Below are 16,119 nucleotides of genomic sequence, written 5' to 3' on the forward strand. Positions count from 1 at the left end.
TAGTATTTCTAGTCAATCTGAATATATATATTATAATATTATTCTATTACACCTTCACTAGATAATTTACTTAGGTATTCCCCAATTTTTGTACACACAATTTGTTTTCATTTTTTTTTTTTTTTTTTTTTGCTGCATATGGGAAATTTCTGCCATCTATTGCTTTCAAGTATAGATTCAGTAATGGGGTAGCAATGTTAAAAAGTTAAAAAAAAAAAAAAAGGAATTTCTCATAGCTAAAAAATATTTTCAATAATGCTTAGTCAAATTCACTGCTCAACTAGTACTATTACTGATGTTCTTGACTTTCCCCCAGCCTTTTCCAACACTTCCAACTTTGATTTTTTTCATCTTTGCTAACTTAATGTGTATGAATACATGGCACTGATTTAATTTGCATTGCCTTTAATACTTTGTCCTGAATTTCTCTCTCAAAAGCAAAACCAAACCAAAACAAAACAAAAGCTTTATCTCCTGTTATAAATGGGAAAAACAACAACAACAACAACAATAGTTCTGGAGTCAGAGAATATGGGTTCAAATCCAATCTCTGATGTTCTTTACCTGTGTAACCTTGGATGAGACATTTGTCCTACGCCTAGAGTTTCAGTTTCCCCATCTATAAAGTAAGGGAATTATTCTAAATGGACTCCAAAATGCCTTGACTCTAGAGATATAATTCTATGATTTCGCCTGCCTGCTTTTGTTCATAGATGGGGATATTAGCATTTAGAAACCACCTTTTAAATAGTCTTACTACCCACTCATTCCTCCATCTTTTAGTAATCTGGCTTCCACTTCTATTCCTATATTACAGAAACCTTTTTCTACAAAATGATAATTCCAGATAGTTTTATGTAATCTCCTGAACATAATTCGAACCTCGACTCTTCTCTCTTTCCCAGTTTTTTTCTGTTAACCTTAGAAAACAGTACTCGAAGAAAGGGTGTTGAAATTGCTACTGGCATGGTAAACTGAAGGTAACCAGTTCTATAAAAAGAAGCACCGTTCTTTGGCAGGACTCCTTTCAAAGCATACTATGACTCTGATGGGAGATAAGTTCCTTGACAGCAGGAACCCTCCCTCCCTCCTTTTCTTCTTCCTCCATCCTTCCCTGCCTCCTTTCCTCCCTCTCTGTTTTCCTCCTTCCTGCCTCCTTTCCTTCCTTCCTCCTTTCCTTCCTTCCTTCCTCCTTTCCTTCCTTCCTCCTTTCCTTCCTTCCTTCCTTCTTTCCTTCTTAATTTTCTTTTCATTTTCTTTTCTTTTTTTTTTTTTTGCCTTTGTATCCTAGCACTATGCACTATTCTTGGTAAATTATTGACTAATGTTTGGGGTCACCATGAGTCTTTGGCCTAGAAAAATATGAGCATCCTTACAAAAAATGTCCAAACAACTTATCACTAAGTCTGAAAGTTATAATAACCTATATCATCCCTTAGGAATTTAAGCTAGAAGGCCTGAGTGATAGATTGGAGAGATTTCAAAATAAAATTTTAAAAGGTGCTAAAATGGAATTGTTAATAGCTTTGGAAGAGAGAGAAGTGGGCTTCAAAAATAGCTAGACAATTTACAACCAACAAACAAGTATTTTACACATATAGAGGCTGGAGAAAGTATGAATGCAGTTGCTATTACTGCACCTAAGAAATTGTGAAGAAAAGTTGTAGTTGTATTGCAAGTATTAACACTTTAAAAATAAAAGGGGTGAGGTGGAAGACATTAGAATGATAAACAATGGTATTACAAGTAGCATGTGTGTGTACATATATATGATATATATGTGTATATATGTATATATAAGCAAACATATGTTTATTTTTCATATATGTTCTGAAGAGGTCAGAGAAAAGTAGAAAGGACTTATGATCAAAAATATTTATAGTACCTATTTTTTATTGTAGCAAAAATGTATAAACAAAGTACGTGCCCATCAACTGAGGAAAAGCAGAATTATGGTACATGAATATAATAGAATATTAATATACCATAAGAAATAATTAAAGGAACTGATTGCCAAAAATTAAGAAGAATACCAATAAGAGAATTTGTTTTGGTTAATTATCATTCCTACAAAGAAGTGCTTTTATTTAAGGGTAGCTGGAAGGTAGTAATAGCAATTGAAAAAGAAAAAAAGGGAAAAAAAGAGAATCAGTAACATCTTTAAAAAAATGAACAGGAGCAATCAGAAGGAAGTTCAGAAGAGGAAACAGAAGCAAAGCAATGTCAGAACTATTTTTAAAATGTAATATATGCTTTTTTAAAAAAGCCACAGTCTTAAGTTTCATGATTTCATGTATAATTTCATTTTGTTTCTTCTATGCAGAAATGTCCATGTTTGTTGATATATAATACAGTAATAATAATTTCTTTTTAAAAATATGCAATTCAGGGGCACCTAGGCGGCCCAGTAAATAGAGGTGTAGTGTGTAGAGCACCAGCCCTGAAGTCAGGAGGACAGGAGTTCAAATCTAACCTCAGACACTTAACATTTCTTAGCAAATCACTCAACCTCCAATTGCCTTAGGAAAAAAAAAAGTATGCAATTCTGAGATAATACTCTATTATATTTGGTTAGACTCCTCTCATTCTCTTCTTCCCTATAGGTTTGGTATATAACATGTTCAAATTTCAAATTATTGTTTGAAAAATTGGGAAATAGATCAAATTAGGCAAAGATAAGTACCGGTTAAAAAGTATAGTTGAAGAGCAAAAGCTGGAAAAGCCAATTGATGATTTCATTAACAGCATGTAAAGGAATTTTTAGGAAGATGGGAAAAAAAGATGGATCTTTTCCACAGGGAGAAAGAAGAGCAATTTGAGGTAGATAAGGTAATAATAGTGGTATTTCCTGACAAGAAAGATGGTTAAATGTAAGGTCAAAGTTAAATTTAAGAGATATCAATCTTTTCCTGTATTTAAAGCTGAGATTCAGGTGGATATAGCCATCTTTCTGTATAAATTATATGCAGTGAGTATATAAAAGCAAATCTACTAATGCATAGCTGATTTAGAAATGATACAAATATAAGAACATCTGACTTTTGCTACCAGTACACCAGGGGCTGATGCTACTCCAGAAACTACCTGAACCACCCTCTTCAACCTATGAAATTTACCTGGAGCTAAACATAGTGCCCCTCCCATCTCTACAATCCCCCAATTTCACCAGATTCCATCCCCAGCATTAGATAGTTGGCTCAGAGAAAATTGCCTTCCTCCATGGCTAGACTTCCTCTAGAAGAATTCCTGAATCAGTATTGCCACATAGACCACAAAAATCCATAAAAAAACAGTGTTACATCAAGAGTAGTTGCTAGTACCATTAGAAACTTAGTTCCTCAAAGCTATGGGGTTAAAAATGGCTTTTTGTTGACTGATTTGTATCTCTTCTATGACCTTCATAACATTGTTTCTAGGAGAAAATGTTTTTAGAGTGCTAAACTACAAGTCTGGGAAACACCTTTGTGTTTATCCATCACAGATAAGGAAACTGAGTGTCAAGAAATTGAGTGGTATTCCCTAAACTATATATTTGGCAAAAGTCTACAACCAGGCCATTTGATGATACTGCTCAAATTACCCATAATTCATCATGAACATGGCTGAAATGTTTACCTTTAATGCATCATCAAGTGATTCAATTATTAATCAATATAGTTTACTGGATACTAAATATATGTAAAACACTGTTAGGGGCTAGTCTGTTCACCAATATTTATTGAGCACAAGTTGCTAGATCGCTTAAGTAATGTCCTGCAACTTAGGAGGGGAAAACATCATAGTCTGTGAATGAAATGATCAAAGAATACCTTTAAAAAACAAAGTAGAGAGAAATTGTAGCATGATGGTGAAAGCCTAGACCTAAGGATAATGGCCTTCCAAGTAAATTGCTGTTTGACCTTGGAACAAGGCACTTCACCTTTCTCAGCCTCAATTTTCTCGTCAGTAAAACAGTAATTACACATTAGTGTGCCAGCATTATCATTATCATCATCAACAACTCATTTATATAGTGCTTTAAGGTTTAAAGAGATTTCCTCAAAATTACCTGGGGAGGTAGCTAGCCCAATTATCATTATCCTCATAATAAAGATGAGGAACGGAGGCTCAGAGAAGGTAGGGATCTGCCCATGGTGATAGTTGAATGTGATCATAATAATGGTTGAGGCTAAGAGCACCTTTAGATTGGCAAAGCACTTACCTTATTTGAGCCTCAAATAACAATTCCATAAGGTAGATACTATTGTCATTGTTTCTCTTCCTTATAGAGGGGCTAACTGCCATTAATTTGCAGACATATCTAGGACACATTGTAGGTTTGGGTCAAGACCACCTCAGTAAGACCAGCTGTGATTTTTTTGGTTTCCCAGTGCCTATAAAAATTATGTTTATACTAGACTGTAGTTAATTAAGTATGCAATAGTATTGTGTCTAAATATATATATATATATATATATATATATATATATAACATATATATATTTTAATCAAAAATACTTTATTGCTAAAATATTCTAACCATCATCTGAGTATTCAATGAGTAGTAATCTTTTCAGTGAAAGAGGATCTCGCCTCATTGTTGATGGCTGCTAACTGATGAGGGTGGTGCTTGCTGAAGACTGGGTTGGCTAATTTCTTAAAATAAGACAACAATGAAGTTTGCTGCATTAACTCTTCCTTTCACTTGAACACTTTAGAGGCCATTATAAAATTCTTAGCTGACTTAATTTTAATATTACTGTGTCTCAGGGAAAAGGAGGCCTAAAAAGAGGGAGATAGCCAGAGAATGGCAGGTCTGTGCAGCAGTCAGAACACACAAAGTATTTATTGATTAAGTTCACTGTCTCATATGGGCACAGTTTATGGCATTCCCAAACAATTACAATAGTAACATTGAGGGCAGCTAGTTGGAATAGTGGATAGAGCACCAGCTCTGAAGTCAGGAGGACCTGAGTTCAAATCTAGTCTCAGACACTTGACACTTCCTAGGCAAAGTCACTTAACCCTAATTGCCTCAGGGGAAAAAAAAAAGTAACATCAAAGATCACTGGTCATAGATCACCATAACAAATATAATAATGATGAAAAAAGTTTGAAATATTGTAAGAATTATCAAAATGTGACAGACACTCTGTGAGCACATGCTGTTGGGGAAATGGTATGGATAGATTTACTTAGTGCAGGAATGCCATAAACTTTCAATTTGTAAAAATAGTAATAGTAATAATTCTAATATCTGTGAAGCACAATAAAATGATATATAGTATAGCTATACTTGTCTAAGTCAGAGCTAGTAAGTATCAGGTGCAATATTGTAACTCAGTTCTCATCTGACTCCATGTCTAGTCACTTTTAGCATTAAAACTATATTATATAGTAGACCAATTAAAGCTATTCTGTTTTATTGCAACTAAATCTAATCATTACATCAATCAACCATTTTACAAATGCATGCTATGGTCATGGAAGGGGGATCCAACAAGAAAGTATGGATAACTTAGAGTAAACAAACTCAAGCATATTGATGAGTAGTTCATAATGCATACCATTATATATATCAAGGACAAAACAAACAGATGAGTGCTAAAGACAAAAAAAAAAAAAAAAAAAAAAGTCAGAGTCAGGTGAAGTCAGTCATACAATACCTCTTAGAAAAAACTTGAATTTCTAACACTTCTTAGCAAAACTAACATTTGGATTTCTAATCAAAATCCAAATGGCCACTATCAGAGTAGAGCTTCTAAGGAATGGTATCAATAAATCCTCAGCCTATTTATTAGATAGTTTGTTGTTTTAAAGTTGCCTGGGTACTGCAAATGGTTTTTCTATAGAATTACTGCAGAAAAGCACTTCTCTGGATAAAAATGTGATTAACTGAAAATGAAATTCAGTCATACAGTACATAGCCCTAATCTGTTAAAAAAAAAAAAAAAAAAAACACAAAACTTCCATTTCACTAAAATGTTCTCAATAATTATTTTTCTGAAATACTAAGGCACTGGGATCCTCTGGTAAAAGACTCACTTAAAAGAATAACAAAAAAAAAAAAAAGTGGGGGGGGAGCTTCAAGAAACCCTCTAAGCATTTTGCTGATGTAAAGTGTCTAGACAAAAAAAGCTACTAACTTTAAAGAATTTAAAAGACTATGAGTACTGGGAACAATTGAGATCTAGTTTTAAAATCCATTCAGTTGGATTTGCATGCATAGCACATTTGTTTTTAATAAAAGCAAATAACCTGTATTTTCCCACATGCACAGATAGGAATAAGGGTAAAAGGAAACAAAGTAAAGCATAAGATAGATCCATAGTCTTGGAATTTGATGGGGGAAGGGGAGGAGCTCCGAGGTTTGGACCACCCAGGTAGAAGAGAAAGGGAGGGAAGCTTGGTTATCTCTTAAAGAAGAAATAAATGTTAGTTTAGCCCTTCAATTAGGGATGAAAAATTGTGTAAATTTGTGGAAGAGAAACATCTGCCTTATGTCCCTGATAACAAAACTATTTATAAAACTAATCAATCCACTTACTCAAGGATGTATTAGGCTTCATTCGCCCTACCAGAGGTAAGTTGTTCTCTCTCCAGGCTTCCTTAGGATGAATGAGAAGGCTTTTCTCCTCAATAACTATACCTCCCTCCACAAGAATGCTTGCTATCTCCAAGATTGTTTTGTAACCCACAGCAGTTAAAAGGAGCTGTATCAACAGGTTTTCCCTCCTTCCTAACACAGAACTCCTTATAAATGCAGACCAAGAGCACTAAGTTAAACAGTTAACAGAAATTCAAAACCAATTTTGTCTATAGTTTTGTTTTTTTTTTTCTCCACAGGAAATCACAATTTACATTTTTATCAGTTTGGTTTGTCTGAGCCCAGAGCTGGAAGTGAAGCAAAGAACTATTTTCCTGATGGCATACATACATATACATATACATATACATACATATATAAAATACATTTTCCAAAAGCTTGAACATTAACTTCAGAATGCCAGTTAGGACAGAAAACTGATTCTTTTCTAGATGTAACTGCAAAAGCTTCATTTTTCAAAACAAGGAAAAATAATAATACTGCAAGGACAGTGATATGTAACATTCTCACCAAGCTCCTCTAAAAGGCAAAAATCAAAAAGCCATTGTAATAGAAAAATAGTGTACTACCAATCAGATTTTTAAAACAAAATAATGATTGGAATGACAATTTGACTTTAAAAATTCCCCTCTATTTTTGAACCATTTTCCAATCATTAAACTACAGTGTCAAGTGGCTCAGTTTTAGGAAGAATCTAAAGTAATTTGCCCCCTGTACCAAAATTGCCCTTCTTCCCCATACAAACCCTACTCCCCATTTCTGAATTCCTTTAAAACTCAGTTCAAATCCCATTTTTCTGCAAGAATCCATTTCAGGTAGGCAGTAACTAGCCTCTTTCCACTTCAAGCTTTCCCATATCTTGAATGTATCTAGTTGTTCCTGTTATCTTCCTCTCCTCTTCCCATTTTAGAACATGAGCTCCTTTGGGGCAGGTATTGTTCTTTACAATCTTTGCTTACCAGCACTTAGCCAGACCTCCTTGACACCTATTAAATGCTAAATATATATATTTACATATATATGTATGTGTAAGAGTTCATTATGAGTGCTTACATGCATGTATATATAGATACCTATATGCAATACACAATGCAGCATGCATGTGTGCATGTATGCATGTATTCCTGAAAGCTCTGAAACTTCAGGACATGGACATGATAAACCTCTTTGGTATCTTTGCCAAGAAAACTTCAAAATAGTATTGTGAAGGGTGGGACCTGACTGAAAAATGACTAAACAGCGATACTTTTTAGTATTTTTTCCTTTTCCTCTAAGGAACAAAAAGCTTAACATATATTTTATTCTCAAAGACCCCAAGACAGGGAGAATTAAACTAAAAAGTAGCATTTGCTAATCACTATCAATCCAAATCAGCAAGCAATTATTAATTTCTTACTAAGTTCCAGATGTCTTCAAGGAGTTTATATTTCTAATGAGAAAAGACAAAACATTGCACCAGCCCTCAGCAAAAAAAAAAAAAAAAAAAAAGACAAAAACATTAATGAAAGAAAAAGAGGGGGGAAGACAAGAACAATTAATCATAGTAGGTTCATAATAAAGAAATACAGAAAGTTAGGAGTACCGCCCCAAGAGGAATTAACACACTTGACTTGGCATCCTCCTTAAGATGGAGGCTTTGGGAGCCTCTAGGTAATCAGAAGGAGAGCGTATAGAATACTTTCAATATGTGAAGTCCAGGGTTAAGTGAACTTTTGGGCTTTCCTCCAGTATTTTAAGCAGAGTCATGCCTTTATAAATAATGAATATTGAACTAGAGGACATGTGTTCAATTTTGAGATCAGTATACAATAACTATGTCACCTTAGGGCAAGTCCCTTGATTTCTTGGAGAGCTTGAATTTCCTCATCTATAAAGTGAGGAACTGGGATTCAAAGGATCTTGGGTTTAAATCTGGAAGATTCTCTTTTCAGCAACAGCCAGGGAATACCTTCTTGCTTAGATGGATGTAGAAAGACCTTTTTTTTTTTTTTTTTAAATTTTATTTTTTATTTTTTTATTTTATAATTATAAATTTTTTGACAGTATATATGCATGAGTAATTTTTTTATAACATTATCCCTTGTATTGATTTTTCCAAATTATCCCCTCCCTCCCCTAGCTGACAGGCAATCCCATACATTTTACATGTGTTGCAGTATAACCTAGATATAATATATGTGTATAAATACCATTTTCTTGTTGCACATTAAGTATTAGATTCCGAAGGTATTAGTAACCTGGGTAGATAGACAGTAGTGCTAACAATTTACATTCACTTCCCAATGTTCGAAAGGTCTTTTTTAATTGCAGTCTTGAAGAAGGAAAGTTTCTTTTTTAGGATCTAGAAGTCAAAGGGAACTTAATCCAATACCCTCAGTTTATATAAGAGGAAACTGAATCCAGTGAATTTAATTTTCTACTCAAAATGTTAACTATCTAAGCCAGTTTTCAGAAGCAAGTCTGGACACTAAATGAACTCCTAGGACATGCTGACCCAATCTTCAAGAACTTACAGATATCAGCACAAAACCATGAAAGATCAGAATCAAGTGCTTGAAAGGAAGGTTGCAAATTATTATGTTTGGGTATCATAATGAATAAAATAATGGATAAAGTCAGCAAAATTTGAGTTCAAATCTTACCTCAGTCCCATTATTAGCTGCTTGACCCTGGGAAGATCACTTAATATATATATGAATGATATCATGGCATGTGTCAAGATATTAGGAGACACTTTTTCAGAGTAAGGCCCAGCAAGCAGGTTGTAGCCTGAGTTTGGCTTAACAACAGTCTTTTGTGCTCACCTTGTGGATGATCTCAGCCACAGCCAAATCCCAGAATTGTTTCTGGTTATGAAGCCCTGTTATGAATTAAATTTGTCACATTATTACTGTTACCCCTTATTCTTGTCAGTACAAGGGTCCCTCCCAGTAATGGTGAGGCTCTTACACATATGTCCTTGCTTACAAGTTATTTCTCTCACTATGAAATTAAACTTCTGTTTGATTTCTGATTCTCCTGTCTATAACCTGCTTTGTTCAACTCCAACCATCCACAAGTTAGAGACTAGTTCTGGTTGGGTTGACACATAGGGGCAACTGGTTGAAGGAATTGTCAAGATTTAAGTTGAACTAGAGGTAGAGGAAGGGAAGACACTTCAGTAATCCAAAGTAGTAAAGTCCTACAGTATGAAAGACTGTTTCGTAGGTGTTGGAGAGACAAAATAAAATTGAAACCCGATCCCTATGATGTGTGGGAAAAAAGCTATCTCCAAGGAGAATTGTTCTGCTTTGCCCCAGAAGAATGATTTAAGTAGAAGTTGCAGAAAGGCAGATTTAAGCTTGCCATAAAGGGAAGAAGGAAAAAAAAAATCTTCCTAAGACTTCCAAATACCTAAATGGAAGCAAAATGGGAATTGAGGCAGCAGATTCCATCCTCACTGGAGATTTTCAAGGGCTAGATGATAGCTTGTCAGTTATGTTGCAGCTTAGGGAATTGGCAGATTTTTTTTTTTTTTTTTTTAGATATGATTTGGGACAGACCTTGGAGGTCTCTTTTAAGTGACATTCAGGAATATGAGATCAATCAGTCAGTGAATCAGTCAATATATATTTATTAATCACCTACCAATTGCTAGGCACAACATTAGGTGATAGGGATAGAAAGAAAGAAAGACAAGGATTCTTGTAGGTTGGATATTAGAAGAAAGCCAGAGAAGTCAGGAGGTAAAGATGAGAATTCCAGACTCAAGGAGAACCAGTAAAAATACTCAGAATCCAGGGATGGAGTGTCAGGTCCTTATGTCTAAGGGACATCAAGAAGTCCAGCGTCACTAGATGAATAAGGTATAATAAGACTACAAAAGTTGAGAGGGCATTTAGTAAGGGCTTTGAATGACAGAGGTATTTTATATTTAATCCTGAAGGTGATAACAAGAATTTATTGAATTTATTTGGAATGGAATTAATTGAATGAAATTAGAAACAGAATAAGATTTTGACATGGTAAGGTTTTAGGAAGAACATATGGACAGCTGAGTGGAGGATGGAACTAGAATGGTAAAAGACAAGGCAAGAAATCAAAAAAATAGCTATTGTAATAATAGTTCAAGGACTGAGCAAGAGTCTGTGCAAGGACAGTATCAGTGTCAGAGGAAAGAAGGGGGCATACAGGAGAGATGTTATGATTTGGTAATAGATTACATATAGGGGTTAAGACTGAGGAGTTGGTTTTGAGCCTGGATGACTGATGAACATAGTGGTGGCCTTAGCAGAAATAGAGAAAGTCAAAGGGAGGATGGGAGGGGAGGGGAATGATGAATTATGTTTTAGACAGGTTGAGTTTAAAATGTCTAAGGATCCAAAAATTCACTTTGGGACCTGAGTTGTTACTGCATTAGAGGAAGGCAAATCATAATTACAAAGTTCGGTAGCAGTTGAAAAACAAAAACCCAAAACCTTTAAAAAGAATTTAGGGGAGATGATAGAAGATATGGGAGTTGGGAAAATAGGGGAATGGGAGGCTATGAGAATACTGAATTGTAAGAGGATTTGGAGACAATATTCTGAACACAAAGCAGGAACTATTTGTCCTTTCTGTTTTGCTCATTTTCCCAGGAAATTATTCTTACCTACATATTCTTGTATCCTTTCCTTGGATTCTTTTTTTTTTTTTTCTGGAAAAGGCTTATTCATTAAACTAGGCAGTTAATTTGGCATTGAAATTTAAATTTAACATTGCATTTTCCCTACTTCTTAAAGTAACAGGTGAAAAAACATTTTGGATTCAAATTAAAAATCTGTTGTTCAGTTTCAGTTTGAGTTAAAGAATTCTTCATTATATAGGCCACTATTGTTTCTAAAAGGAATTTTTGCTCTTCTTACATGTCTTTGCACAGCCTGGAATACTTACCCTCTTCATTTCTTCCCCTGAAACCCAGTTTCCTTCAGGGATGAGCTCGAGGACTACCTTCTTCAGGAAACATTTCTGGATTTCTCCTAGGTTAGTTCCCATTCTCCCTTCACTCCAAATCACTTGGCATTTGTTTTGTGAATTTCCTCACAGAATAACTATATAGCAATGTGAAAGTTGTATATACAGCTTGAAGTGCAGTACATAGCATCCAGTAAACACTTAGTAAATTCTTACTATTCAAGCATTCCAAATTAAGGTTTCAGATGGTTTGAAAATATGAGAATTATTCTGCATTTGAAGTTTTGAAATATCACTCTTACTTATTTTTTAAATCTTAAATTCGGAAAAAAATAGGTGAAGCTTTGTCCCTCTTTAGTCTACTGATTTCTGTTGATCAAGTAACTAAGAGGGTCAATATAAAAGAAAATTATCACATTCTGGGCCTCTATAGCATTCCAGTATTGGACATGGCCCCACAGTCAGTTCAAGAGTATTGGGAGTTTTTGAGGAGTGGTGGAAATGAGGTTCTGTAGCAGATCCTTTATATGAGCTAATGAAGTGGTGACTGATAAGAGAAATTGCCTTGAGGCTGCCTGGACAATAGCAGGAGGCTCAGTAGAAATATAGGTAACTAAGTGACCTCCTAGAAAGTTATAGGCTTTGGATGGGACCTGGAATCAGGAAGGCCTAAATTTTTATCCCTCCTCAGACAGTTATATGACCTTCAGCAGATTACTCCCTTCAGACTCAGTTTCTTCAAATGTAAAATGGGTAACAATAGTGCCTACCTCACAGGGTATTATAAAATTTTGATTAAGATTATATATATATAAAGACATTTAAAATGATACCTACCATTAAAGTAATATATGTTACTTTTTTTTGTTCCTCAAGAGTTAAAACTTTTTCGTGTATTAAATTACATCAATAATGAGTTGGTTAAAGTCTTTGGTTGGTCTCTACACAGCTGGAAAAACTGATCTATACAATTCTTCAAAATTGCCTTTTTGCTTGAAAATAGTTAATGTTACTTCTGAATCTCCTGAGTTTTATACTAACAAAATTTAACTTTTATCAGATGTTATTCCTCTGAAAAATTTTCAATTCTCCCATATCATTTTCAGAATGTGATGCCTGTAAATAGTCACACTCCTTTAATAAAGATCTGACTAATGTTGACTATTCTGACAGGTCTTATTGGCACTCTTCTATCGTAATCATATTTCCTCTAATGCAGCCAGGTATCAGGTTTGTGTTTTAAATAACTAGAACTACATTAGTGACTCATAGTTACTTCTTGTCCTCCAAAGCATGTCAGTCTTCATGATCTGGGTTTGTAGGATTTGGAAATCTTACAAGAAAATAAGTTAAAAATGTAATACTAAATTGAACTAAATTAAACTTTCGGTTTAAAAAAGAAAACAACAACAACCACCAGAAAAACACTCATAGCTGCTAAGCTCACTTTTCAAGAATGACTTAGAAATGTTTCTTATAGTTTTATTGTTACTTTAAGCTTTTAATAAGATTTAAATTCTTCAAAAACCTTACTCTTCAGAATTTTGGACAATTCCTGGCATCGAGTCAACTAATACTCTACTTTCAACTAAAATCAAAATTTGTCCTTCAAAGAATTGGGACCTAGGGCATTAATTTCTGTTGTGCATGATAATTAAAATTCAATTCTAGAATTCTAAGGTAGGATTGTTTTTCAATTTCTATTAATTACATAATAGGCAGTAGATAGAACACTGGGTCTAGAATCAGGAAAACTAAAGTTCAAATTTGAATTTAGATGCTTACTAGCTTTGTTATTCTAAGCAAGTCATTTAATCCTATTTGCCTCAGTTTCCTCATCTGTAAAATGAACAGGGGGAAAAAAATTGGCAAACTAATCCAGTATCTTTGCCAAGGAAAACTACGACTGGAGTCACAAAGTTCGATGTGATTGAAGAACAACTAATTTATCAGTTACAGTCTTCTTTTTTTGCTGTTGTTTGTTAAAACAACAACAACAATTAAAAAAAAAAACCAACAATTTAAGATAACCTATTATGAAGGTTAAATGGAGAATCCTTTCATCAGATAGAATTTCATATCTTTTAACTATCTCTTGGTACTGCTCCAGTTTACAAGTTTAGTAGTTATTGGGTCATGGAAAACTTCTACTTTACAGCTATCTAGATATGGCTTTCTTGGGATAATAAAACCATTCTTTATTAAGCACTTAATGTATAACCAGGATATGAAGATTTAACCTGATTATATCTGGGTTGGGTTCCTTTTTGAACTTATGAGATTATTATATAGTAATCTATAGTTCAATGAATACAAGATTTTTTCAGCCATGTTTTGCTCATTTTCAATAATTAAAACTTAATTTCTTTTTCAGGTATATAAAAAGCCATTTCAAGAAATGTACATTTTTCAAATTCTTGATACTTAAATGACCTTTCAAGATCCACAACTATGCTTTTTCTTTGTGCCTCCAAACTCCAGTTTTCTTTGTTTTGCTGTTTTTCACAATTCATACAGCATTTAAACATTAACCTTTTAAAGGAAATTGTTCATTTCTTGCTTTAATTATTCTTTTATGAGAACTGTGTCCAACACATCCTGATGCTTTCAGTCTCAGAAGGGGAAGAGAAAAATGAGGCACCAGAGGTCATAATTTGTTTGATTTCTCTGTAGATGTATATTACTCTCCTTATCTGTGTAAATATGTTGTACAGTAAATTCTAGGAGAACAGGGTCTTATCTTAATTTCATTTCTCTCCCAACATGACCTCAGAACAGGATAGGCACTAATGTATTTTTAATGACCTGAAATTTCCTCCTGCTCATTTTCCTCATCTACTTAGCTTTTATCTTTGCATTTCCAGTGTCTAGAAGACTACCTGGGCCATAGAAGGTGTTTCTTAAGGGATGGATCAGGAAAAGAAACAGCTTGGACTTATATGGCATCTGCAGTTGTCTCCAGCTCTAGCCGTGATATGGTGCTTAAAAAAAAAAACCACAACAACAACAAAATTCCCTCTTTTCCCCCACCCTAGATAATTTTTACCTGGTTTCCCTAAGTGTTTTTAATCCAGTAAAATTCAGCTATAAAATTCTTTCTCTTCCTAGTACATTTTCTCCTCATTTCACATCCCTTTTCTTTTATTTTTCTTTCTTATGTGCAGAATGTTTTAACAGAAAGATGGTCCTGTCAATCAACTATTTATTTAGCGCCCAATGGATGACTCACTGAAGTCTTATACTAATTAGAGTTAACTGCCACATCCCACCACCACCCTCCCTATTTATTTTAACTCTCCAGAAAAGGAACTTATTTATTTATTTAACCAATTCTTTCGAATTCATTAAGCAAATCATAAGGAATTAATAAATAAAAAAAGGAACTTACCTTTATTAGAAAAGTTGACAACCAAAATAGAGTGAGTCTTCTTTTACCCCATCTAATTTAATCTAACCAGTAGCATTTACAGAGAGCATACTGGCACCCTGCTAGGGGCCATGAGGTATACAAAGGAAGGGTAAGGAAATGTCCCTCCCTCTACATTTACATTCATTTAGTTTGACTCTACAATTACAATCAGCTGGCACTTTACAATTCCAATACCCAACACAGGATTTATTCTGGTTTCCAAGAAGGGTCTCCACAACTCCCTATATTGTCTCCCTGTATTGACCCAGACCTTAGTCTCCCTCTTTTCAGAATCTAATGTAAAAACTATTATCTTTTTCCTGTGGGTAGTACCTCCCTCCCCCATGGGTGGTTTTTTGTACCCCTCACTTGGATTTAGTTTTGCAAATGCCAAAAAGTTGATCAATCAAAAATAGTAAATACTTCTCTAAAAATAATGGAAAAAAAAGTAACAATGTTGAAAAGCAGCATTTACATAATGTTATTTTACAAATGGAAATATTTCCAATACTTTCCTAGCATTTGCAAAATTATATTAAGCAAGGCTAGTATTTTTATCCATGCACCTAAAGTTTTGGAAAGGTGTCATTATTTTAATTAATAAGTCAGTTTAAAAATGTAACAAGCCTGTTTCCATTGGATCTGGTACACTACGTCTACGCTAAATTGGAGAAAGGCCAAGTATATTCCAGATCCTTTTCTTTTCCTCCCTCTCAAAACCCCTCCCCCCAACTCAACAGGATTGAAATTGCACTCCTTTCATGTGACCTCTTTCAAATCTCACAAGGTCCTTTTCTAAACCTGATGGCTAAGATTATGGTCTTTCCCTTAGGAACAGTAGTTTGTGTGTAGGTTTTCTACCTGATGGGCAAGAGGCCAAACAGTCCATTTTATGTTGAAAGAGTAAGAAAGTCTAGCTTAAAAAAAAAAAAAAAAAAAAGTGTCTCATTTTTTCCTTGCTCCAATCCATATTCTCTAACCCTCCTTCCTTTTTGAGCTGTTTGAACCAGAAGCAGGTATTGCTTGGAAAACCTTCCAGAAATGGAGGTTCTGGACTAAAACATATTTAGCAACCTTTACTCAACAGACTTTCTAATTGAGTCTCTAGATCCCTTCTTGCTTGTCTTGCAAGTGTTTGCCTCCTTACTTCCTGTGTGAAATAAATATACTTCTTGGTTAAGTTAGGGCTTTG

At 34.4% G+C, this 16,119-nt stretch overlaps 1 protein-coding gene across 1 annotated transcript in view; it reads right to left on the minus strand.

The window, feature by feature from the left end:
• Positions 1-6,563, minus strand: part of SLC39A10 (solute carrier family 39 member 10) — an 87,778-nt gene extending 81,215 nt beyond the window's left edge. The window contains exon 1 of the mRNA XM_074302815.1: positions 6,527-6,563. Coding sequence (XP_074158916.1) covers positions 6,527-6,548 — 22 coding nt within the window. The 5' untranslated portion in view covers positions 6,549-6,563. The remainder of the gene's footprint in view (positions 1-6,526) is intronic.
• Positions 6,564-16,119: the final 9,556 nt, after the last annotated feature.

The sequence above is a fragment of the Sminthopsis crassicaudata genome, chromosome 3, assembly GCF_048593235.1.
Source record: "Sminthopsis crassicaudata isolate SCR6 chromosome 3, ASM4859323v1, whole genome shotgun sequence".
NCBI lineage: Eukaryota > Metazoa > Chordata > Mammalia > Dasyuromorphia > Dasyuridae > Sminthopsis > Sminthopsis crassicaudata.